Raw genomic sequence first — 26,504 nt, forward strand, 5'->3', positions numbered from 1 at the left:
TTGTGCGTGTGTGTGTGTGTGTGTGTGGGTGTGTGTGTGTGTGTGTGTGTGTGTGCGCACTGCAGGCTGCAGCAAGGAAGCTCTCAGTGGACGGCTTGGTGCGCATGCCCAGCTCTGAGCTGCAGGACACCATGAGAAGACTGAGCTCCAACTCCGAGGACCGATCTCGCCTCACTGCCGCCCTCTCCTGCCTGAAGAGTGAGACAGGTTGGCTGGAAAGGAAAAGCAACACGTAGAAGACAACTTGCAGACAAAATAGAGACTTGCTTTTGACATGAAGAAAGTTGAATATATAATAATATGAATCTGTGTCAGAATGATGCGAGCGAAATACATATGCTTTGCCTATTCCAGTAATTTGCATTGTGTGGGCACGAGGTTTAATTAATATAATTTCACAAATCAGGTGGAAATTAAATATACAAAAGATTAAACTTATGATACTTTTAACAAAACACACAGTTTATAGCATGATTCATTATTAGAGTAATGTCAATTCAGTAAAATGATAAAATAATCCTTACGTGTGACAGTTGCAGACTATGTATAAATGTGTGAAAGGGTCTGAAAAGCACAATAAGCAAATAACGAGTTTCATTACCCAGTTGTTAAAGAATGTTGCAAGACCTACTCCTACTTTTTGACTTAACCTTTTTTTTTTCAGTTTTACAATAAATCACAAAGAAAGCATGATTAAATGTTAATAGAATGTAAAAGAAATACATACAATGTGTAGCTGTCTAAAATGTCATCATATTTTGCAACATATTGTTAAAAATAATGTCTTCAAAAAGATGTCATCGTCATGCTCTTTTATCCTGATCACTACATAGTAGTAGTGTCTAGTACAGGGGTGGGCAATCCTGGTCCTCAAGGGCCGCAGCCCTGCACGTTTTCGATGTCTCCTCACATCAATACAGCTGACAGCAATTAGTGGCTCCTTGTCAAGCTTTCTGCGGCGCCTCATCATGATAACAGGTGTGTTTGAGCAGGGAAACATCTAAAACGTGCAGGACTGCGGCCCTCCAGGACCAAGATTGCCCACCCCTGGTCTAGTACCATGTGGAGCTGAAACCAATAGACCTGATGTGCAGAACATGTCACAAGAACATACAACCTTTCAATTTGTTATATTTTCCCCCCTGAACATGCTAAAAGTCTGTTTGCATCTTTTCTTTTTGTGTAACTGCAGGAGATGAATCGGGGCCCGACTATCTGGAGGCGCAGCAGGACGGCAGTGTCTTCTCTCCCATCACCCCACCTTCCAGCGCCGCGGGTATCCACAAACCCCCGCCGCCCACCAGTGTGCATGGCCGCTCCATCTCCATCTCGGTGGTGCCTTGCTCCAGTGAGCACAGGCCCAGCATCTCCACGGAGGACATGCCCAACGCCTTCATTACGGAGCCCGGCAGCCCGCCGGGCACCCGGGCCTTCAGGACGCGCATCGCCAAGACCTCCAACACGCCGCCGCCGCCGTCGCCCTCGCAAAGGCTGCTGCAGCTCCTCCCCAACCTCACGCTCCCGAGGAGCAAAAGTCACGAGTCCCAGCTGGCGCATCGCATCGAGGACCCTTCTGCACACAAGTAGGTCTGATCCCAACATGATATCTGGGATCCAGTGTGATATAGAGGGAGGGTGTGGGGATTTCCACTGAAGGAGGAGGCGGTGGCGTTTAGCAATTAAATAAGTCAAATTAATCATTTGTCTCCAGGCCGACCTTGTGTTTATCGGAATGTGCTGGTTACGCTTTGTCTTTCCAGGGCTGGTAAGAGGAACAGAGTGCTGGCCGCCATTCAGATAAACGGCTATGGGAACGGCCCCGAGGACTCGGCGCTGAGGTCACCGCTGACATCCGCCCGAACTCACAGCTCCTCCGGAGTCTCGGCTCCGTACATAATGCCCGCCACCCCCACCCTGCAGGACAGTGAGTCCACATGACGCACAGCGAGAAGCATTTATCTTCCTCCCGTCGCTCCGTTAACTTAGTTTGATTTGACCTTGCAGGTGTGGCCAAGCCCAGGGGTTCCCCGCAGGCCATGAGGAGGGACATCGGTTTGGCTGTGACACACAGGTCGGCTCCAACACACTGTTCTGACATCGAAACATGCGATTATCTGAATATCTAAACCGCCTCGTGAAACATTGATGCTTCTTTCTTCCTTCATATGCATGTTGTCGTTATAATGGCAAGGAGCTACACAGACGCGTGTTTATTTACCTTTTTGATGATTGCTTGTGCCAAACTGCAGACGATCAACATGATTAAAAGTATAGTAAAAAAGTATTAAAAAATATATAAGGATGCATAAATTATATGGTTGAAACTACCATTGTGGTTTCTATTGTTTTCTTATACTGTTGGTTTCTTTGAGTTTTTAATAATAGTTTGTGTATATTGAAATAAAGTTGAGTCGTCAAGGTTATTATTACTGGATTGAGAAGTTGTTTTTAAGCTTATTTCTGCTGAGAATTTAGAGGTTTTTGCAGCAGATTAACGTTCCACAGTCAGCGCTGTGGTTTCCTGTTAACTTCCCGTGAGTGTGCAAGTCGGTGCTCGGTCAGGAGAGAGAGGCGTGTTTTTAAAGATCCCGGAATTCCAACAATGTGGAGCGTTTACTGTGATCCACCGGTTATCGCAGCGGGCAGCGAGGATTTTAATATGGCAGCACCGACAAAGCAGGAACATTAAAAAAACCCCAAGAAGACTGAATTCTGTTAAAATTATTGAAAACGAGAAGCTAATTGTAGGAAATTCTGAGTGAGAATTAAATATTTGAACAGTGTCAAAGCTGCAAAGAAAAAAAAAAAAATCTGGAGTTCCTCAGGGATCCCTTTTTAGCCCTCTCGCTCTGCTTGTTAGTTTATCTGATCGAACAGTCGCTTTCAGGCCCCGTTTACACAACAACACAGAAATTAAAAACGCATAGTTTTTGCATCTACAAGCAAAATCTGTTTCCACGGAAATGGCAGACAGGCTGAAAATGATGTATTGCGCTTACGGGCAACTCAATTATAAAACTACCAAGTCTCAGGGGAATGTGGACTGGGAGCCATGACACTCCATTGTTGTTATTGTTGTCCATCCTTTCGCGCATGTGCAGGAGAACTATCTACTACGGCCATTGGGTTTCTAAACGCCGCGTTGTTAAGTACACCGTTGTAATCGGACACTCGAAGCACCGGGAAAATGTTCTGGTTTCACTTGAAAACGTTGTGTAAACGGGGCATTAGTGAGTGAAGAAGTCCCTTTAAGGATTCAGTGTGGCGCCACACTCTTTTAAAACAGAATCGCAGAGCCACTGTTTCTTGCACCTGCTCCTTTTTTTTTTGACCCTTCTTGATTTTCAGGTTGATCTCTCATCAAATTTCCTTCCTCCGTCTCTGCGCTGCAGGTTTTCCACCAAGTCCTGGCTCTCGCAGACGTGCCAAGTGTGCTGCAAAAGCATGATGTTTGGCGTCAAGTGTAAACACTGCAAGTAAGGATGGGCCGCCTCGCCGCTCCTCACGCCTCCACCTGCCCCTCATCTGCCCCTCATCGGTTTGATTACAGCACCGGTGCTCATGATCTCATGTGTTCGCAGGTTAAAGTGCCACAACAAGTGTACCAAAGACGCGCCCTCGTGTCGGATATCGTTTCTCACATGTAAGCAGGATTCAGTCTGCACCGTTCGCAACACAAACAGTTAATTAACATAATTCAGTACCAATTATTTCGAAATGTTGAGGGAGAAAGTATAACACTTGAACACATATTTCATCATTTGTAGCTTAAAAATGCATATAAATGGGATTTTTTTAAAAAAATCATTGTGTTTCTCTGATGCTCACATTCAGTCCTCCATCATGACGAGTGAAAACATGAATAAACATTTGCCACCATGATGGATTTTTATATTTGGTCACATTTCTGAAATGAAATGGGTGCAATCAATGGAAGTAAGAGAGGATTTTTAAAGGAAAAGTCCTTATTGAGGCAAGATTAACTTTACTATCATGTCGTCATTAAGTTTTCATTGTCAGTTTAGAAAATGGAAAAGGAAAAAACATCTTTTGTTACTCAATATGCTCGCCTGCCCGTTAAAGGTTTAAATGCTTTGTAATGCAACGTAAATCCGAGCCGGTCGTTGGAGGAAATCAGGAATTACTCTTGTCGTAATAAACAGTAAACATGATGTTTATTATTCAGCGTGATGTGGCGTGACCTCATTGCTTAATGTGGCTTCCAGTGCCGAGGATGCGCAGAGCCGAGTCGGTGCCTTCAGACATCAATAATCGGATTGACCACACGGCGGCGCTCCCTCTGCAGTTTGGTACTTTACCCAAAGCTCTCCCCAAAAGGGTAAATACGCTTCTCTGTCGGGGGTCGTGAGTCTCAGGCCTCCACCTCTCTCGCAGTTAATGTTTTTCAAATTGGCCACAAATGAAGACATCTCTCGCCGGTATCACACCACTGGTTTCTGCAGACCTCCGTTCACCTCACCCTGTGTGTGTGTGTGTGTGTGTGTGTGTGTGTGTGTGTGTGTGTGTGTGTGTGTGTGTGTGTGTGTGTGTGTGTGTGTGTGTGTGTGTCAGCAGGAGCCTGCGCCCAGTCTGAGTCATCTGGATTCAAGCAGCAACCCGTCGTCGGCCACCTCCTCCACTCCCTCGTCCCCGGCACACTTCCAGCAGAGCAACCCCCCGAGCGTTGGCACCACCCCTCCGCCCGGCAACCCGTCCCCGCTGGCCTCCAGGGATGAGCGCTTCCACTTCCCAGGTCAGCAGCAGCAGCAGCAGCAGCAGCAGCACGCCACCGCGGCCGCTCAGAACCACTCGGCACACGTGGAGGGCGTGTATGGACCCGTCGGTAAAACTCACAACCAACACAGAGAGAAATGCTGCAAAGTCCAGAATGAAGGGCGAGAAAAATGTTCAAGGGTCATTTATATCATGTATATCTTAGTATTTTTTTTAACCTGAAGTGAACCTCAAGCTTAAATAATGTGTTGGAATGTTTTATGGCGTTTTGTTTGAAGATCATTACTTTTAGACTTAAATTTGTTCCAGAGGTTTCAGTGAGCTGAAGACTTCAGTCTTCTCTCCATTCAGCTCGTTTATCTGCTAGCATTAACTTGCTGAAGCTGGTGTGACGTGTTAAACTTATTATCCCTCTAAACTCCTGTTATCTCAGAAGGGAGCATTTCATTAATCCTGATCCAACCCGCCCTGTACATGTCCCTCTAACTAATTACTATTTTCACAAGAAGTAAAGTATCTTCACTTATTGTAATGAATATTCGCAGCTGTAAAAGTGTTATATTTTTCACTAACTGACACAACGCTGCTTCTGCTAAACATATCTTATGACTGCATCTGTCTCTCGTGACATTGTTTCTTTATTTGTACTGTGTTCCTTTGTCACATATCAACATTTTTTATAAGCTGTTATAGAGGTTGGACTTATTTAATGTGCACTTTACTCTACAGTTAATAGTTTTTTTTTTCTATAAATCCTTTATGAGTTTTTTAAAGGTTTTATTTCGTGCTATAAACTGCTGTATCTGTCTGCTGTGCACATGATAATAATCCTATTGAATCTTGATTTCCTTCTATTAGCAGCAGCTTCAGATGACCAACTTGAAGTGTTTTAACTTCTTTTCGAGTCTTGTTTCCAGTAACTGAAGGTTGTTTTTTTTCCCGCCAGATGTTCCTGCTTCCATGAACACGGTGCAGCCCGCTGGCAGCCAGTATGACTCCAGGTGAGACAAATCCTTTTTTTTTTCTCTCTCTTAAAAACTGCCAGATAATGGAGTATTGGGAACTCCCACTATTACATTAATTAGGTACATCACTCACATCAGAGGCTTTTATTCTCTGAGTAAAACAAATATTCAAGAGAGGTTGTGACTCATAGTTCTGTTTATCTGAATCATAAGTATCACATTCCATTAAGAGGACAAAATATTAGCTACAACTTTCAATATATTGCAAATTCTGTCTTCAAATATTCACAAAGTAATTTTGGTGTACGGTGCATTCAATTTCTTCTTCACACTGTCCACTAGAGGGCGCTGAAAGCTTCACTTGTATAAAATATAATAACCATCTATTCTACATCATGGCTTGAAACACATTTTAGTTCAGGGGCCACATTCAACCCAATTTCATCTCGGGTGACCAGTAAAGTAACTTTTAAATTTAAAAGATAAAAGTTTCTATTTGTTGCTGTGCAGCGTATATGTGATGAAAATGTCTCTATTGTCACAAAACCAAACAGTTACGACTGCAAATTCTTACAGTTTCAACACAAAGCCAATTTTAACGAAAGCAAAATAGGGCAAAATACAGTGAAATGTGTAATATGCAACAACTATAGGACAGGACTATGCCCCCCCATCTTAAAAGATCTTAATCATTTAATTTTATGGGTTTCATTGGTCATTACTGGTTTTTACTGCTAAGCCTGAAGGCGTGTCACCAATATATGTTCCTTTCTAAGAAGAAGTAAATACAATGGAAATAAAATCCAGGAATTTAGTGTTGTACTGTTACTGTGGAATCATCCTGTTCTTAAGAAAATATTAAACTTTATAACATTCGACCCATATAAAGCACCTCTAAATTACCTGTAGATTTGAATGTGAATGTGTGATTGTTTGGCCTGTCATGACACGTTACCCAGTAACACAAATAGAGATTGTAAAGCAATGTTTGTGGCCCATGACGTCTGCAGAGAGCAAAGTATTAAGCCTTTGTTTTAATTAATTTAGGCAGGAAAGGAAAGATGAGTAGTCTATGAAGGAAAAAGTCTCGTCGACAGCTCAGCTCAACACAGGAAATATTAACTTCTCACTTTGCTCCTGGACTTTCTTTATTTAGTGGTCCATGTGAAAGAGGAAGTAAAAAAAAAAAAAAAACAATAAAAAGCAAGAACAATAAACTTCTCTGTTTATATACCAGCCAATAATATCACTCAGATCCGGGAGGTCATCAACAAAGAGTTTCATCTGTTAGTCATACAAATTCCCTTATTTTGTGTCCTCAGAGTCTCACAGGTGGCCGCCAATGAGATGCAGCTGAAAGCAGAGGAACAGAGGGTGGTGAGCACACACACGCACAGGCACACACACACACACACACTGAAGGTGTTGCACGCACACAGTGATCAGCCCAAAATAAAGAAGTGAAACACGACATTAACAAGAATTTTCTCTCACATGTATTGTGTTCTCCTGTGACTTGTAGGAAGTAGATCATTTACTGTTACCGAGCTATTTTCAAGCCGTCGCCGGTCTATTCTCTGCTGCTTTAAAATCTAAAATATTGCAAGTGGACTGGAGTCGGGTCGCACACACTAATTGACTCAGATTTGAATTTGCCAATGTTGCTGCTGCCATGCAAAGTGTTGAACCTGGAAAAGTGAGCGTCAAGCTAAACCACATTTTCCGACGTGGCTCACCTCGACAACGCATCCATAACGTCACAGGATATGTGTTTAACGACTGCTACAGAATACTGCATGTGAGGTTATCTCCAAGTGGGAGCTCAGATTTTGCTGCTTCTGCCTACAAAATGTCAAAACTCAGGTGCTGCTTTTTAGAGGAACTGCATTTATCCTCTGATTGACAGCTGAAGTGAAGCGTATCCAAAGCTGGAAGATACTGTGTGTGTGTCTATGTTTCATGAATGTAAAATATATATTTAAATCTAGATGTTTGTATTTTGTTAAATGACTATCTTTTTGAGGTTTCATTAAAAAAAACAAAAACCATAAAGAAATGTTTCGTTAAAGTAAGATTTTTCTCAAACAGAAGAGGCATCCAGAACATTAAAACTTCAATTCAATTCGACTTTATTTATATAGCACCAAATACAACACAGTCATTTCTCGATGCTTCTAACAGAGAAAAACCCAACAAACATGAATTCATGTTATATATTTAAACTGTGACCCGAAAAAGAACAATTATTGTGTTACGGTATTTAATTTTTCTAGACAGAAGCAGATTATTTCTGTCAAACCTCTAAGAAGCCTGTATGATTCTTTGTCTTCGATTGTCGAGAGTAGTTATTATTGTGTTATATTGAATTAACTGAATTTTCTCTTCATATAACTTCTTGCGTCTTTGAGTAAACCTCACAATTAATTTCCGTTTTAATGGTTGACAGCATCAAATCATGACTCAGCCTTAAGAAACCCACACAATGTTTCCCCATAGGACCAAAACATGTGACTTTCCACACAGTAAAAACCTAAAGAAAAAAAAATACCGGTACATGTAAATCAGGAGTTTGGATTCTCTGCACTGTTTGTTGCACTGTCTATGCTGTAACACTTTTAATCCATCATCATCCACACATTTGGAAGCTTATTTTAAATGGATAATTTCACCTCGAAAGCATAAACATGTAGGCCGATGTTACACAACAGCATTTCAAGTAAGAATACATAGTTGGTTGTTTTCAACATCAACTTGCAGAAACAATGTAGTTTTCATGTAGGGCCACAAGAGGTGCTGTTGTGTCGTTATATAATGAAATCAGGCATGCGTGCAGAGAGGACAACACTCTTCCTGTCGTTTCAACTGAGACGGAATCGGAGCTTTTTTTTTTTTTTAAAGTTCCAACTGAAAGCAGTTTTCAAAAAGTTGCATTTTCGGTGTCTCTGAGCGTCGTCGTGAAAACAGAGACCCAAGACACAATGAGACTTTTGAGTTTTCTTGTACTGTTAATAAGAGACGAGAGCAACAAAGCGGATGATTTTTCACTGTGAGAAGAAGGCGGAGAGTCACTTGTATGACTTTTGCCTCTGTCCATTTCCTCTTCCAGACGAGTGCAGACGACGGCTACCCAACCGGCGGCGTGGAAGCGTCCGCCGAAAGTGACCAGAATAAGAAATTTCCCACCGAGGAGCACGATGAGGACGGATTGGAGGACCTTCCCTCCTCCATATATCGCCGCTCGGGCCGATCGGGGGCTTTCATCGCTCGTAAGGTCAGCCAGACCAGCGTATACCTGCAGGAGTGGGACATCCCGTACGAGCAGCTGCAGCTGGGGGAGCTTATTGGCAAGGTGAGGACTGAAATGCCTCATGGATATCTGGCTTTGTCCCACACTACTGGGGTGCATTCCAATAGTCCCTCCTGCCGTCTTCCCTGTCCACTTTACCTTAACCCTGGAAGAGTTTAAATGGCGGCCACGATGAGGAACATTGGAATTCTAGTTAAGCTAAGGAAGGAAGGCTCAATGCTTCCTTTAGAACCTCCTTCAGCCGAGGAAACATTGATGCATCCTTTACTAAAGGAGACCAGATCATGCTGCCCCACAATTCCTCGCGGCGACAACATTTAAAGGGTTCTGCTCATCTTATCGTTCAGGGAAACTCACGATGACTCAAAGCAGATCATGTTGAGTTACGAAAGCAATAATCTGCCTTGAACAACTTTAAATCATCTAAAACCCAGATCCCAACTAGGAATGTTCTAGATGTAAAATAAACACAGTAAAGTAAACTTTTTTTGCAGCTTATTTTCAGTTTGATTGCTTGTTTATTCTCCCTTGATTTCAATTCAAACTTTGTGATATTTGAGAATATATCAGCAGTTAGAGGCACAGGGGAAATGAGCTTTTTATAATCCTGGATTAGGGTAAGGATGAGGGTTAGGGCCTTTCCTGAAACCCCATGACATCATCCAGAAAGGAGGGACTATTCGGATGCACCCTGCTGGTTTCCTGCGGACTTACTCTAAACTCTGCTACTTTGGTCTTCCTGTTCAGGGTCGCTGGGGAAAGGTGCATAAAGGCCGCTGGCACGGCGAGGTGGCTATCCGCCTGCTGGAGATCGACGGCACCAACCAGGATCATCTGAAGGTCTTCAAGAAGGAGGTGATGAACTACAGGCAGACCCGGCACGAGAACGTGGTGCTGTTCATGGGCGCCTGCATGGCCCCGCCTCACCTCGCCATCATCACCAGGTCCACAACAACAAAACTCCCAAAGCTCAGGCTCATCTCCAGCCTGGGGAATTTTGAGTAATATTTCCCATCCCGTGCTTCCTCCACAGTTTCTGTCGAGGTTTGACTCTCTACACGGTTGTCAGAGAAAGAGGTCACATGCTGGACATCAATAAAACCAGGCAGATTGCCCAGGAGATCGTAAAGGTGAGAGTTGCATTTTGAAGTATCTAAATTGTAAAGTAAGCCAAGTCCCACTGTGTACAACAGTTATAGTGAACCTTTACCCATTGAAATGTTAAGATTCAGCAAATCGCTCTGTTTCAGGGAATGGGTTATCTGCACGCAAAGGGCATCATCCACAAAGATCTCAAGTCAAAGAACGTGTTTTATGACGCGAACAAGGTGGTCATCACAGACTTTGGCCTGTTTGGGATGTCCGGAGTGGTGGAAGAGGGCAGGTAGGGGGTAAATCTGTCTACAGCCGAGTGAGTTTCTGTCCTTTTCATCAAATTCTTCTCTTCGCTCTGCACATGTGCAGGAGAAAGAACGTGGTGCGAATACCAAGAGGCTGGATCTGCTACCTCGCGCCGGAAATCGTCCGAAGGATGAGTCCGGAGGTCGACGAGGACCAGCTGCCTTTCTCCAACGCCGCAGACATTTATGCGTTCGGGTACTGACCGATCCACTCACTGACTCACACAGTCGACGTTCATGGAAACACATCGTTCTACAGCGATCTTTGGTCTGTCGTTTTTTTTTTAGCACGATCTGGTATGAGCTGCAGGTCGGAGACTGGCCGATCACCAACCAGCCCGTGGAGGCCAAGATCTGGCTGGTGGGAAGCAACGAGGGCATAAAGAGGGTCCTGGCTGAGGCCAACCTCGGCAAGGAAGTCACGGTGAGTCTGAATCCAAAGCTCCAGGCGACTGGCATAAAACCCCCCCCCCAAAAAACAAAGTATTGTGGTGTTTTATCGTGGGCCTCATGTATCCACACCATTCTTTACATGGCCGCAGGAGATCCTGTCCACCTGCTGGTCGCCCGAGGCAGACGACAGGCCGACCTTCACCCAGCTGGTCGACACGCTGGACAGACTTCCCAAACTGAACCGCAGGCTGTCTCACCCCGGACACTTTGGGAAGACGTACGTATCATAGGAGGCGAGCGAGTCAGCTGGCCGGCGTCACTCACACCAGCATGTCCCGGAAACGCATCGTGTTTGGAGCTCGAAAGGACAAACCCCCCCCCCAATCCCTCACATCCGAAAGAGAGGAGATACTGTAAATACAGTTTTGTAAAGAATGTGAGTTAAGCTGTCCTGCTGGGAGTTCACTAATATAAATTAACTTCTTTTTTTTTCCAATTTGACTCCTGTTGTCGATTTCTAGGTTTAACATTTAAAGATGGCGTTTACAGATCTGTCCTTGACTTCCTCTCAGTCTACAGTCTGTTCTGTCTTGTATCAGACTTTCACTTCTGGTTGTTTTCCTCTTCCTCCATGACTTCCTGTCCTGACCCCCCCCCCCCCTCGCTTCTTGTGTTTGCCTTGTGCCTGATCTCACTGGGTTCCTTCGGATCTTTGCGTCTTCATCGCCACTCTGCTCGTTTTCCACCGCTCCTGTCCCCCCCTTCTTCTGCCGGCGAAGGCCGTGGGATCTCCACCACCATCATCATCATCACCGTCAGCATCGATGCCTGAGAGATCCCTGCCATCAGGCTTTACATGCACACGGTCCGTATGAGTATAAATAAAGCAGCTGAGGTGCGCTGGCGCTCCTTTCGCAGCTCCGGCGGTTTGTACTTGGTGTTGATGTGTGATCCGCTCCTCGAGTCAGAAAGCCTGAAGCAGGCAGCTCCTTATCAATCCTCACAAGCAACACCCAGAGAACCTCACGAGCAAAGTGTTTTTTTGTTTTTTTTTACATGAAACACATGACATGGTTTGGTGCAGGCAGCCAGACTCCCCATCGGAATGGGAGTTTTGTCGCCTAATTTGTAGATTTTTCAGCTATAAGTTATGAGACCTCTGGTCAGTTTTACACCAGACTTTATTACACATGAATAACTTTCTTGTCTTTTAAAACTGATTGGACAAGAAAATTAAAAGTACATCTTAGGATATTTCTAGTGTTTTTAATTCTCCATTTTTAAATATTTCAAGGCCCAATAAATGGTAACCTAGGGTTCATCCATTGGGAGCATTTTGGGTTTTATTGTCTTGCTTTAGGACACTTCGACATACGGACAGGGGGTGAATTGAACCTGCAATCTCCCCACTGAACATGCTTTTAAGGATAATTAACCTGTGTCAGCCATTTCCAAGATATCCACTACTCCACCAATGGCAGCTTGGGTTCGTCCCTTTGACTATAACTTCAATACAGAATGGAAAATTGCACTTTTACATGTCTGTGCGGCAAAAGATTTGTAAACTACAACTTGGATAAACAACATTTTGATAAAAAAAAAAAAAAGAAAAGGGTATAAGATGAAACTTTTCATAAAAGGCTCCAGCCATTGTCTTTGGACTTTGGGAGAAATACACACATTTGTGAACCTCTCATTCAAGACTGGAGGACTTTCATCTTCTTTTTTTTTTTCATCAAACAATCCAGATTACATGTCAACATCAGGTGTGAACGCAGTGTGAAGCTGCGTCTGAAGTGGGTCGGTACTGTGTGTGCATGTGCGTGCGTGTGTGTGTGTGTTTTCTCCTTCATGAAACCACTTTCGAAAATGATTTCTCATTTTGGGATTTGCACAAGGATAACATGAGACGTTAAAACTGAGAGGAATGGTACAACAAGCGACTGGATGTGTCACTCGAAAAGCAAACAGGAAACCTCATCTGGACAATCAAGGAAGCGGTTCGACGCTCTGATACGACGTGACTTTCAGATCGATGCGGATTCATGAAAAGCCGATTCCAAGCTGCTGTCCTTTGAACAGCATTGGCTTTATCTGAGGTTTCCCTTTCATGTGTAGATGAAAGGTGGGATTCCTCCCCATAATGCAAGGAGAGCTTGTTTAACGTAGAGGTAGGAAAGTTTTATTGCCATGAAAAAAAAAAAAAAAAATTGTGAAATTGTTTGTATGTGTGTTGGCGTGTGTGAGCATTTTTACATTTAATTGTATTTGTGAACTGAAAGAGGCTGCTTTGTTTGTGCATTGTGCTTCCTCGGGCAGGAATTAGCATACAATCACTGAACATGTTTGAATGTAATAGATTTTTACCAGCACAGTGGAACTCCATCAAACAGGATTCTTAAGTGGGGGGGGGGGTTAGATATTGCATAATTGTAAATACAGTTTAGCAATGCAGGTTGTGTAAATGTTTAGATTTCACAAGGCATTTTAGCTGGTACTTCATATTTATGTGTGGAAGCTGATGTTGGAAGCTGCTGTTGGTGGCGTTTTGTTTTTTTCTCCCCTCCTTTTTCTAGGGGGAGGGGAAAAAAAATGTGTAGATTGTTTCACAAGATTCGTTGATGCTTTGTAAGATTTCGGTCCGAACAACTGAAGACATTAAAAATGAGCTCAAATGATGCAGCCTGCCGTTTTCTTTTTAGTGTGTCAAATAGAACTTCTATCTATTCTTAAATGACTTACTTGCAGCATCACAGCATGATGCTGCCATCGCCATGCTTCACCAGTAAAAAAAAAAAAAAAATCCTTTAGAAGCTCAGGTGACGTCAATAAAGACACTTTTGTAAAACCTTTATATGACTTTAATGACAAGTCATTCCTTCCTGAGCTCTCTCATAGACAAAGATAACAGTTGCAAGGGAAAAGTAAAGACTTTTAAAATTTCAAACCTTTAAAATTGACCAAAATGTCAATAAATAACGCTTTGAATTTCATGCAAACATGCACTACACTGATTATAGCAAAATCTAATAACATTACATCTATTACAAATGTAGCTTCATTCAAAAGGGTCGAAATTGTTTCTCCCATTGTATTGGATTTATTGCAAATAAGTGTGGTAAAAGTAAGTATCTTTGCTGTTGGTGTGCCGTTTCTATCCTGTTTCACATCATTACAATATTAACAGTAACTGTTTCAGTTTTAAATAAGTCAAAGATAGAGCAAAGTTAAATAATTTCTCACAGTCCATCACAATAGACCCAGATAGTTTCCCTTCCTCTTCTGGTTTCCTGTCACTCCTGTACGACGAGGTCTTTTTTTTCCCTTTTCTTTTACGGCAAGCTGAGAAAGATTCCAATCTCATGTTTGTACAATCTTCCACACAGAGTCACAGACCAGACCCTCTTTGAGAGTGAAGAGTTTGGGATTTGTTGTAGCATACTATTGCTGTGAACTTTCCCCTCCATTCCATCATTTTGTGGAAACGTAAACAGATTTTCAAGAGGATCCAGATGATTCGATGTTTTCCACTGAATCACATTTCTTCTTCCTGAATCACTTTGTGATGCTTCAGGATCATTTTCCTGCAGAAGATAACGTGTTCATCACATACGCTTTCCCACTTTATGTTTACAACCAATACTAATATTAATGCAAATTATTATTATTTGGAACTAATAATAATAATAATAAAATAATAATAATGTTACTGTGCACAATACAATTTTGAAACACAACAAACATTAAAACACTATTATTACTATTATTATTATTATAACTACTACAACTACTACTATATGAAACAGGATATGACTCCTATACAGACTTGTGTGTGAATAATAAATGGATTAATGAATAATTCTCAAATATACTTGTTTTCTTCTGTCTACATCCATTATTTTAAAATGTTTTCAAATAGAATCATATTTGAAGCATTATTAGTGTGTCAGAAATACATTCCAGCACATTTTCTGATATAATCTGAACCGATGACTGAGCAGAATAAAGACGTTGTCCTGAAGTGAACTGGAGTCAGAGCAGGATGTGGCTTTACAACTAGTCAGATAGTCCAACGTCCACAGCAGGTTGTTTATTTACCAGAAAAGAAGCAGCGAAAAAGACTCTGTTACTACTTCGGTTTGGGTTTTAATCCAGAGGCTGAAGATGATCTCCAGTTAGCTGGACTAGTAAAACACAAACAAACAAACAAAAAACGGCATATTGTGTAAATAATAAATATCAACAACTCCAAACTTTCAGCATCTAATTCAAACTTGAATAAGTTGACATTTTTAAGAGGAATATGTCAAATTTCAACATTCTGTCATTTCAAGCGATACTGTATACCGTAAAGTACAACAACAACAACAAAAATAATGCTCTCTAATTTGCGGATCATGCCATTCTTCTTTGAATTGTGTTACAGACAAAAACAAATTAAACAGTAGTAACTGATTTTACATGCAAATAGGATGTACTATAATTTTTGTACGGGTTTGGAGGCATAAAGGTGGAATAAAAGTGGTGGAGAGACGCGAGGAAATGAAGAGCTGATTGAATTGATGGTCTCTCTCTCTTTCTCTCGCTCTCTCTCTCTCACACACACACACACACACACACACACACACACACACACACACACACACACACACACACACACACACACACACACACACACACACACACACACACACACACACACACACACACACACACACACACTTCGCTCCGCCTCGACAAGTAAATCGAAACTTAACTGAGTCCAATAAAAAGTCACATCAGGTCGTTTAGATCGTTTTCAGTCCGGGACCGTCCACCCTGCTCCAGACCCCCGCAGAACCCCGCAGAGCCCCGCAGAGACCCTCTCAGCCCCTCGGAACCATCATGTCTTTCAACCAGACTCCGTTTTATAACCCGGTAAGTGAGAGAAAAATCCGAAAACCGGAACCGTTACTCTGCGAGGAAACGCAGTTTAAAGTGTCTCGGTGAAGAAAAACAATGAAACGCTAAAAAAAAGAAACATGAAGACTTCCTCTGCTCGGCGTCGTCTTGTTTTGCTCGTTTCTATTCTGTTTCTGCTGCTTCCGGTCTGGAAACTATTAAGAAATACTTGAGCAGTCATGGAAACTTGATATGATCACATACTTGACTCAAACTCAGAGGTTAGACTTCGGTTTGTATCTTCGATTTCTGGACAGAAGGCGAAAGATAAAAAAAAACAAAAATAACAACCTTCTGGTTACTACTGATAAAGCAAATGATAATGTTGCTTTTTTCCCCCAGCTCTTGCTGAATAATTCCGAGTACCGATGCACGGACCGATATCAAACTATTGATACCAAACTATTAGCACTAGATTATTAGCTTGTACTGGTATCAAACTATCAATACTATTTTAATACTAAACTACTGTTAATAATTAATCATGAATACTATATTTTTCTTGGCCCTGATTTACAACAGTTAAAATAGTTAATTGCACAGTTTAGTGAATGAACAACACTGTTTTTATTCAGTCATCTTGAATATACAATTCACGCAACTTAATAACATAATAACTAAGCTATTACCCTGATCAGGTACGATTTATTTCATATAATTGCTGATGCTAATATAGATGGTTATGCCAGAAGCTGTAATTCTGCTTTTGTTTTCAGCCTTTTGTAATGTGTATAACATTTTGCACCTCATATGTTTTTAATTGTTCCACTTTTTAAAATAATTCTTCGCCTCCTTCTGTCTGCATTTGTCCGGTAAAACGATAACTAAATTTTAATTAGTCAAGTCAAACGATAAGGCTTTGTTGGTCTGTCAGTCAAAAAGATGTTAGGAGACATTTCTGGTGTATTCACAAGTAGAGTTAAGTTTGTACAAGTAAGAATTATTATAAAAAAAATGTTTACGAGTCAGTGGCTAACTCCACCCATGTGTCCAAGCACACTAATAAAACCCTCTGAAACTGACATGACTAGATTTTCTAGAGGTTTGTTGGGACACCAGTCCTTGACTTACACTGTTTAAATATAATTGTGAGACGTTTTGTCATCCAGTTCTTCTTTAAAGAATCCCATCAAGCCGACACAGTCTGTGTTTTTTTTCTTTTTTCAGATTGTTGAAGTGTCATAAACATGTTCCATAGCAGCAGATATAGCAGAGCGTAAGTTGCCGGAATAGTAAATAAATACTGTGGATGTTCCTGCTGTATTAACTTCACAGTTCGCTGCGGTTCCTGTTCAGACCGAAATGCCGAGAGCTGACAGATTGTTGAAGATACTGAGTTTGAGTCAGTATTGGTGGAACCTAAAGTCCTGCTGTATTTCTGCCCTGCTGCTGCGTCGTTCCTGCCTCTGATTGGCTGGAATCCGATTGTTTGATTTGGGTTCATGCCAAATTGTTGAGGTCAAGAGTTTCAGCCAATCAACAGCAGGAAGATGTCGTGGCAGCAGCAGTGACAGAGCGTGAGACGAGAGAGTTCGAAGTTCAGATCCACTTTGCTTTGATTCAACTTTGAACAATAAGGTCAGATTGTTTCGCTGACATTCAGTTTTGCTCCGACTCGGGATGAATATCTCAGCTGAGAGGCGACGTTGACCACAGACTTTACCGGGGATGACGTAAGAACCACGAGATCAACGTTTTGAAATGGACACACTGAAAACGATGTAATTAGCCAGGCCACAAGGTGGTGCTGCTGGTTGTTTTTTTTTTGTAGTGAAACCACACACACACACACACACACACACACACACACACACACACATACACTTACATACATAATTAAAGTAAATCCTCCACTCTTCCAGCCAATCCCCTTCACCGGATCGATCCAGGGCGGCCTGCAAGAGGGGAAGTCCATCAGCATCACTGGTCGAGTCGTACCTGGAGTCGACAGGTCAGAAAGCAAATTCCTTTACTTCTCGACTGGTAACGGCGGCGTGCAAGACGGCGAACCTCATTTCGAGAGTCCTTCCTTGGGATGCGGCGCTCTGGTTGTCCGTTGACGTCTTGACGCTCACGTGTCTGCAGGTTTCATGTGAACTTGCAGTGCGGCTCCATGGCGGGGACAGACATCGCGCTCCACATTAACCCGCGGTACGACGGAAACCCTTACGTGGTCACCAACACCCTCCAGCAGGGCAGCTGGGGCACCGAGGAGAGGAAGCCGAGCTCGCCCTTCCACCGTGGCGCCACGTTCACCCTGCTCATCGTGGTGACCCGAGACTTCTACCAGGTGCGCGAGAACGCTCCTGCTCAAAACTTTAGTTGCGTCTTCCAATTATTCCTCATTTAATCTCTTATTTCTCTCGATTCTTATAGCAATCCACTGTCTATTTCTATATCTTTATGTCTATATCGTGTCTATATCTATATCTATGTTGTATAAATACGACAATAACGAGGACTTTCCTGTGGTGCTGTAGCAACACTCCATTGTCAGACAGTGACACCAAGTGGCCCCAGGTGGTAGTTTGCTAGTTTCATGACAAGCTAAGCAACAGACTCCACCAACAGACATTTTTATGTTATTTTTAATGATAACTTCCCTTGTTTTTCTCTTCTAGCTGAACGTGAATGGCTGCCACTTCATGGACTACAGGCATCGTGTTTCATTTCAAAGGGTGGACACCATCACGGTCGCCGGGCAGGTGGAGATTTCCAACATTGTCTTTCAAAACCCCACGGTAAGGATGCGAGCAAAGTGTTTAAAGGCTACTTGACAAATGATCCTGAAGGGCTTGAATGGATCAATATGTGGATTGTGAAAATGTGAAGTTCACTGAAGTGTTTTTTTTGTGTGTTTTTTTTGTCTTCATGTTCGTGTCCCTCCTCAGACTCCGGGCTTCCCCTCGTGTCCGTCAGTCCCTCCTCAGTTTGGCTTTCCAGCTCAGAACGCATTCCCACCACAGCCTTCATTCCCGACTCATCCCGGATTCCCAGGTCATCCCGGATTCCCAGCACAGCCAGGATTCCCAGCGCAGCCAGGATTCCCAGCGCAGCCAGGATTCCCAGCGCAGCCAGGATTCCCAGCGCAGCCGGGATTTCCTGCACATCCTGGATTTCCAGCGCAGCCGGGATTTCCTCCGGCACCTCCTGTCAGTATCAAAGGACTTAGACAGCGGCAACGCAGTTCACGCTCAGATTCATGACAGGATAACATGTTTAGCCAACGTGTAATCCACTTTCCACTGCATGTCTTTTGAACACAAACTATGTCAGACAGAAATATGTGAGAGAATCATCTTAAACGAGGAAGAAATCAAAATATGAAGAGACCAGTCAGTTGTTGCATTGTAGTTTTTAAGACATATTTAAATCAAAGCAAAAACACTTTGATTGTATTTAAGTAGTAAAATAGGGCTGTTTGATTATGGAAAAAAGTATTTATAAAACATTTATTGAACGTGTTTAATAAAAACAACTCCTGTTAAATATATACAAAAATATACGGTTGTACTGCACACAATCTTTTGAAAACAATAAAATAAAATACAATAAGAAATAGATATATTTTAATAAATAAGTCCAACATAAATACGTTGATAAATTGTTCCAAAATAAAACTGTGTTGGTGTAGAGGCGATGAACGGGAGTCGGTGGCAACGAGTTCAACAAGGAACTCCAAACTTTATTTTCCATCCCAACACACTTCTCAGAAACACTTTTCTTTTCTCTCTTTTTTCCTTCTACTTCCGCTCAGAAACCCCGCCTCTGTACAAAATAAAATTCCCCACCGCCACACTGTAACTGGGTGAATTTATTTTGTAGAGAGACGGGGTTTCCGGTCGGTAGTATTTTTGGTGTAACGGCGTGTGGCGTTGCACTCTCATGTTGGAGAGAGAGAGAGAGAGGGAGGAAAGAAAAGAGTTACTCAGAAGTGTGGATTAATGGAGAAGAAAGTTTGGAGTTCCTTGCTGAACACGCCGCCTCCGACTCCCGTTCATCGGCTCTACCACATCATCGTTTTCCCTCGATTATATGAATTTTGAGATCGTTTGGACCGTCTGTGTTTCTCCGTGTCCTGGTACACACGGTTTCCTCCTGCATACAAGCTCAGTGGTTGAAACGTTTTAAGATCAGTTTTGTGTTTCCATCCTCTGCAGGTGGTTCCTTACCACAGTCCCATCAGTGGAGGACTCCAACGTGGCCGGACCATCACCATCCAGGGGAACGTGCACCCTAATGCCAAAAGGTCAAACGAGTTCACACATGGAAACTATATATTAGAACTATATAAGATAAGATAAGATAATCCTCCATTCGTCTCGCAAACGGAGAAATTTTGTGTTACAGCAGCAAAGCAGGATAGCAGAAGAAAATCACACAGTGCAAAATGAATTTAGATGAAAATGTAGCTTTAAAAATTTTTTTTTTAAAAATAGCTAGTAAGTTAAAGATGCAAGTCTGTATAAACTGTATGAACACTATCATGCACACGGTGCATATACGGATGGACATGTTATTGCACAGTTGGTCCCATAAATGATTATTGCAATGCAAATTAAAATGAAATTACAAATAAGATCAGGCGGCGATGGCATCTTATAACATTATTATTGCACAAGAGGTTTGAATGAATTGGTGTTTTGCGAGCTACTGGGAGCAGGCTTGGTTAAACCGTTAGCAGGATATATTAATGTAAATTACATGTACTTGTATCCTGGAAAAAAGAAAGTGTATTCCTGCCAAAACAAAAGAAATAATAAATAAAAAGGCACAAATCTTACTAATTAATTTGACTTAAACATCATCTAATGGGTCGAATGTTCAATAGTAGCATTGCTCACAGTCATTAACGATAAATGTTTAAAAGAAGGGTGTTAACATTTGGACATTGAACCTTTTCATTGCTGTTGAGGCCTCGCCCTTTACGCATCACATGCAGTTGTGTCATTAAACTTCTGCAAAATAAAACCTGACCCCAGAAATCAAACTATATTCGAACGGGAGCTTCTTGCTGACGCGGCTCAATCATCCTCGGTTTTGTTCAGGAAAACCTCCTGGGGTGTAAAAAGAGTAAAGATCTATCAGCAATTTGAAACTGTGAATTTGTTTAAACAGCCCAAAGAATCTGGGAAATCCCTCTGCACGGACAAGGTCAAAGGTCAATATTGCATGATATGCATTAGTGTATCGATAATCGTAATGTTAAATCATGCAAATTATCACTCTTTTCCTCCGACATTATAACTTGTAGAAAAAGGAAGAAAAACTTGAATCTCCGATGGTAAAAGCAACAGCCGACACACCTTGGTCGGCTCCATCAGTAGTTTTAAAGTGACGCCTGTTTCACTTCAAGATATTCGACTACTTTTCAATGTTCAACCACAACAATCGATATTCACTTCATATAATCAATAATAAGTTCAAACATTGGAAAGTGAGAGCAGTGGTAGGAAAACCTGAGAGATGGACTGTGAAAAGCTGAATGATCTTGGTGTTTAAATTCATAAATAGGGTTATTTATTTCTGCATACTTTGTTTTGAAGATCGACACTGATTAAAAAAAAAAAAAAATAGAGGGAAAATTGTATATTTGTTGCTGCCGTCTCAACTTTTCTTGCAGCTGTTATATTAGAAAAGAGACTTTACGTTCCCCTCAACATCGAGTACAATGAAACATGAAGTATGGGGTTTATGAGAATTGCACATCGCATCTTCTTTCTTCCTTTTTAACAGAAAGACAAATGTTCTGCTTCCTCTCAGGTTCTGCGTGAATCTCTGCCACCCGGGCGGCACCGCCCTGCATTACAACCCGCGCTTCGACGACAACGTGGTGGTGCGAAACACCAAGCTGCGGGACCAGTGGGGGTCCGAGGAGCGGGGCGGGGGGATGCCTTTCCACCGAGGACAACCCTTCACGGTACGGCTGCAAGACAGATCGCCGCCCACACCACAATTACACGATCATGCTGGACGGGCTTAAACCTTCTTCACCACCAGATTGGATGGGAAAAAAAAGAAAGAAAAAGAAGTCCTATAAATATCCTGTGACACCCTAAACCCACACGAAGCTCAAAGTCTGAAACATGTGATCTTTATTTTTGACTAAATACTCAAATCAGCCAAATGTCATGGGATTCTTTCGTAGTTAACGGGGGTGTAAATGAACTTTTATCCGGGCGAAGCCCCGTTTCTGTGGAAACTGTCAAACTATAACATGGAACTACTCATTGATTCAAAACATTCATTTAATATTTTATTCACCAAAAGTTACTACTTGTTCATCAGTGCTTTTGAATTAATTATTTCTATTCTATTCTAATGTTTAAATATGAGTCTGATTTTGTGCCACCATATTGCTCACTGTACTGCCCCAAAATGTAAACACTTCAAATTACAGGTCAAAATATACTGCAAAAAACATTTCAGATACTATCAACAATACTGACTTTGTCCTAAGATAAAGAAATAAACACAGAAACCTTCTGCAGGCTTAAAAAACAACTAATTAATTGATGCTTTCCATTTGTATAAAACATAAGATTTGAATATGTAATTAATAATAATTATTGCTCCTTAATATACATTAACTAGCATTTTAATTATTTTTTTATGTGTCAAATAAATTTATGTTTTTGTTCTCAGTGACATTTTAAAATTATCTTCCATTTTCTGTTTTAAAAAGTTTCAATTTCCATTCAGTTCTGCTAGATTGTTAAGACTTTGTCGCCCCCTGGTGGTGGCAGAAGTTGCCCAGACGCTGAAAGGAGCCCTGTTTCCTTTTTCCCAGCTGGTGATCTCCTGCCAGCAGCACTCCTTCACCATCGTGGCGAACGGGATGCAGATGCACGACTACAAGCACCGCGTCACTCCGCTGCACAAAATCACGTCTCTGGAGATCGACGGCGACATTTCGCTGACTTCCGTCAGCGTGTAGGAGCGAGCGGCCAGACCGCCACGACCCACCCAGTCCGACATCTTCACTTCCTCCTGTGTGTGTTTATCCCGCAGCTACTCATTTTAACGTTACATTACATTGTCAGGAAAATGTTTAAATCCTCCTGTTATGATCACATTGAGTAGAATCATGAATAAAGCTCCGCTTGGCTTCCTCCAATGTTCCTCCATGTTTTTCATATTTTACCGAAAAATGAATAAGACGACAATTTTTAAAAAATATAACTGAACTTATAAGATCATTTGTTGCTTGCAAGTTTTTGAAAATCAAAAAGTAAAAAACAAAACAAAAAACAATCAACATCGCCAACTAGTGGCCCTACATGCTATGTACATCATTTTCAAAAACGACGCGTTCACACTTGTCGTGTAAATGAGGGGAAAAAAACACACCAGAATGATGAAAGCGGTCAGGAAAACGGGAGGAAGTCGGAAAACCTCTTTAGAAAAACATTGGATTTTTGACTCCGACATGAAAATAGTTTTCTGTGCCGAAGCCAAAAAGCTCCGTTTGATCCTGAAAATAAAACAACCTCAAAACCTTCCCAGCTCAGGGTGTGGACCCCTGCTGAGCTTCTATAAACTGATTCTAACCAATAATGATGATAATATAAAAAAAAAGCTACATAACCAGCATTATTACTAAATGTCCCAGGCCACAGCTCAAATTAAAGGTTAAATCTTTAAGGTCATGAATATTTATGTGAAGTCTGTCGCTTGACCCTCATGACTTCTGTCTGGAACGTTTTAAAAGTCAAAGAGGAAGTTATGACATGTAGATAGCTAATAAAAGCACTTCTATGCATCACATGGCTGTTGGGTGACCGTGGTTTAACTTTTGAAACGCAACCAAAGCTATATATTTAATTTAGAACTTATTTCAATGCAGGGACACATTTTGACCTTCATTTGGAGCGGATCAGTAAAATGTCAGTGGAATAACCTTTATGGGGCAGCTCATAATGTTTCACTCATTAAATAGTTTATATTTAACTTAAGATCACATGATGTGGAACATTTCTTTTTTTTCTCCCACATTTATCGATTGAAATTTCATAGTTGATCGTCTGTGGTCATTTCTTTATAAGAGAACAAAAGCAACAACAAACAAAACAACAACAACAACAAAAACAAGCATAACCAGACAAGATTAGTTACAAAAATAAGTGTAAAGATTGAGGAGTGAATAAGTAAGTATAAGAAAAAAACAAACAAACAACCCAAATCCAAATCTTGAAGACAAACACCAGGGAGGGGTTGGGAGTGTGGATGTGGAACATTATAATTACATATATCACAAACAACTTCTAAGTGAAGTTGATGTTTTTTTGGAAATGCCCCCCCCTCCAAAAATAACAATTCACAAGTGAGAAGAAAAGTTAAATATTGTCCTCTAACACTCTCAGGAGTAGAAGAAAGTGTTTCCTTTTTATTAATTTCCTACTTGTGAATCCTCCTGTTTGTTTACTTTTCCTGTGTGTGAACCTTTTAACAGTGAAGTACAGTAACATGATCAGTACCTGTAGTAGAAGCGAACAACCACAAGGTGGCAGCAGTAACACACTTTAAGATAATCTTTTAGCAGTGACGACCACGTGTGAGGGGCGTTCATGGGATTTTCTTTAATTGATTTAATAAGCCCATTTTATAACTTTTCGACAAGATTTATTCTGTTACCGCCATAATCTCACGTGTCACCATCCTTCTGCATCAGGATCCAGTGAAACAGAGAAAGAAATAGACATACTTCTCTAACTTTCACGCACTATTCATGTTTAATTCCTTCACAGGATGGCACCAATTATTTCCGACATAGACCAATAATATACATAATCACAATGTATTAACTAGACTATCTGACATTGATAAATTGATGAATAATCCTTAAAAAGAGTGCATTTTCTCAGTTATACGACATCTATTTTTGGTGGAGAAACATTTTTATATGTGCTGAAACTCAACAGCACAAACTCAACATAATACATAACATATTGTGGATAAATCATATTGTTACTTGATTTTAACCACACCACACATCAAATTAAAATAATAATCTGTAACACTAGTGCAAAAGTTCTAAACCGTATTTTCGGGTGACTGAAGAGAAATCAAAAGATTCGGTGTAATAATAAAATGGGTCGTAGGTGCGAGTTAATACAATTGTACGATGAAAACCAAGCTTGTAGATGTAAAGGTCATAGATCAGAATGCCGGGTCCTACAGAGTTACATGAAACATGGAACCCAACCCGCGTGTGGCCGCCACTTAGCAGACCGAGAAGTTTTGGCCAGAGGTCAGTGACGGCGGCGCTCGGCGTTCCTCCGGTCAGGTTACAGATTAAAGTATATTTTCTTTTCCCCGCCTCTCCATAACAGGCAGCGAGCGACATGTATAAAAGGTTGAGGAAACAGGCGGGAGGTCCGGCTGAAAACCTAGCGGGAAAAAGTAACTACAGCACAAGCCGAGAACCTTAAAGCAGCTTGAATTATCTCTATTGGAGACAACTGGAGACAACTCCAGGAACAAAAAAGACCAGAAGGTGGAGACAGGAAGCGAAGATGGATGGATAAGACGAGGCACCATACTGTTATAATTGGGACTCACACTGGGTCTTCCTGCTGCGAGTGTGACTCACACACAACGTCACAAACGTACAGAATGTAAAGCAGAAGTGCAAAAAGCATTGCAGCTGAAATTAGATCCCATTAAAAAAAAAAAAACATTCTATGCTCATTAGGCTGCTTGTTATACTGCATAAAACACACCAAGTTGAAGCATTTGCTTCCGTGGTTTATTTTCGTTCCACACTGTATGACTGCTCAAAGATATCCAGACTGGAGTTTTTGGTGTACGAGCTAAAGAATGCAGTGTGTGTGTGTGTGTGTGTGTGTGTGTGTGTGTGTGTGTGTGTGTGTGTGTGTGTGTGTGTGTGTGTGTGTGTGTGTGTGTGTGTGTGTGTGTGTGTGTGTGTGTGTGTGTGTGTGTGAGAGATTGGTGGTTTCAGTGTGTTAGCGGGGATTAATCATGCACGTTGGCGAGCATCCCAGAAGAAGTGGCAGCAGAAGACGACCGGACTATTTAACGTCAGAAAGCAGAGCTGACATGAGCGGAGGAGACGTAGATAGAGGACGAGCCAGAAAGTAACATTTCCTCTTATATATATATATATATATATATATATTATATATTGGAATATATCAGGGCAGGACTGAAGCAAAAACGTAAGGTGGAGATTAAAAAAAAAAGTGAAAACAACTTCTTGAAACATGCTTGTAACTCCTCACAACTAGACTGTTAGAATTTTATCATGAGAGAACGAAGAAATACATTTGGAGTTACAAGAAAAGAGTCAATTGATGCTTCGGGAGAATTTACCTGGACATAGCGTGTTAAAGAGTGTTATCAAGTAAGGCCACCAGGTGGTGCCAAAACAACGTTTCACTTCATTCTCACTACGATTTGAAGAGTCTGAAAGTGACTTGGTGGTTTCACGATTGTTTGAGGGAGTGACGTCAAACATTATTGGTAAAAACGAAACGAAAATAAGTTGGAATGCATAAAGCTTACCAAACTGACTTTATATGTCACAATCTTTATTGGTCAGTAGTGATCGTTGATGTTTATTTGCACTATTGAGCTCCAGGGTTTGAACCAGTGACCCTCCAGGTCTCAGGTTGGGTATTTTGCATTCGTGGACGCGGAAAAATCAGACGTGAACTGATAGAGTTTTATAAAAAGTGATTCTACCCCCTCTCAGACACAGTGGGGGGATATATATATTTTTTATATATATATATGTATATTTAT

The 26,504-nt window shown here is 41.5% G+C and overlaps 2 protein-coding genes across 8 annotated transcripts in view; both read left to right on the forward strand.

Annotated features, from left to right (window-relative positions):
• LOC308138152 (kinase suppressor of Ras 1-like) overlaps window positions 1-13,437 on the forward strand; it is a 31,943-nt gene extending 18,506 nt beyond the window's left edge. For 6 of the 7 annotated variants that reach the window (XM_080507140.1, XM_080507141.1, XM_080507144.1 and 3 more), the window contains 18 exons: window positions 66-207; window positions 1,193-1,583; window positions 1,761-1,924; window positions 2,005-2,071; window positions 3,393-3,476; window positions 3,582-3,643; window positions 4,227-4,339; window positions 4,576-4,843; window positions 5,681-5,735; window positions 7,022-7,076; window positions 8,806-9,048; window positions 9,754-9,950; window positions 10,040-10,136; window positions 10,257-10,390; window positions 10,471-10,602; window positions 10,695-10,830; window positions 10,949-11,076; window positions 11,579-13,437. In XM_080507140.1, the coding sequence (XP_080363266.1) occupies window positions 105-207; window positions 1,193-1,583; window positions 1,761-1,924; window positions 2,005-2,071; window positions 3,393-3,476; window positions 3,582-3,643; window positions 4,227-4,339; window positions 4,576-4,843; window positions 5,681-5,735; window positions 7,022-7,076; window positions 8,806-9,048; window positions 9,754-9,950; window positions 10,040-10,136; window positions 10,257-10,390; window positions 10,471-10,602; window positions 10,695-10,830; window positions 10,949-11,076; window positions 11,579-11,684 (2,535 nt within the window). In that variant the 5' untranslated portion in view covers window positions 66-104 and the 3' untranslated portion in view covers window positions 11,685-13,437. The remainder of the gene's footprint in view (window positions 1-65; window positions 208-1,192; window positions 1,584-1,760; window positions 1,925-2,004; window positions 2,072-3,392; window positions 3,477-3,581; window positions 3,644-4,226; window positions 4,340-4,575; window positions 4,844-5,680; window positions 5,736-7,021; window positions 7,077-8,805; window positions 9,049-9,753; window positions 9,951-10,039; window positions 10,137-10,256; window positions 10,391-10,470; window positions 10,603-10,694; window positions 10,831-10,948; window positions 11,077-11,578) is intronic. The other variant, XM_080507145.1, reaches the window with a different exon arrangement.
• A 2,135-nt stretch (window positions 13,438-15,572) lies between these two features.
• lgals9l3 (lectin, galactoside-binding, soluble, 9 (galectin 9)-like 3) lies at window positions 15,573-23,433 on the forward strand. Its single transcript, XM_080511627.1, has 8 exons — window positions 15,573-15,716; window positions 17,603-17,691; window positions 17,826-18,030; window positions 18,362-18,481; window positions 18,632-18,892; window positions 19,901-19,989; window positions 21,504-21,660; window positions 22,531-23,433. Exons 1-8 carry the CDS (start codon window positions 15,684-15,686, stop codon window positions 22,675-22,677), a joined length of 1,101 nt encoding a protein of 366 aa, XP_080367753.1. The 5' UTR covers window positions 15,573-15,683; the 3' UTR covers window positions 22,678-23,433.
• Window positions 23,434-26,504: the final 3,071 nt, after the last annotated feature.

The sequence above is a fragment of the Blennius ocellaris genome (genome assembly GCF_963422515.1).
Source record: "Blennius ocellaris genome assembly, chromosome: 2".
NCBI classification, from domain to species: Eukaryota; Metazoa; Chordata; class Actinopteri; order Blenniiformes; family Blenniidae; genus Blennius; species Blennius ocellaris.

Bases quoted from the DNA above. Each gene is read 5' to 3' on its own strand.
- lgals9l3 (XM_080511627.1), top strand. From the start codon at position 15,684: ATGTCTTTCAACCAGACTCCGTTTTATAACCCG. The intron at 18,893-19,900 runs GTCAGTATCAAA...CATCCTCTGCAG, and splicing joins GATTTCCTCCGGCACCTCCT to GTGGTTCCTTACCACAGTCC. The intron at 21,661-22,530 runs GTACGGCTGCAA...CCTTTTTCCCAG, and splicing joins ACCGAGGACAACCCTTCACG to CTGGTGATCTCCTGCCAGCA.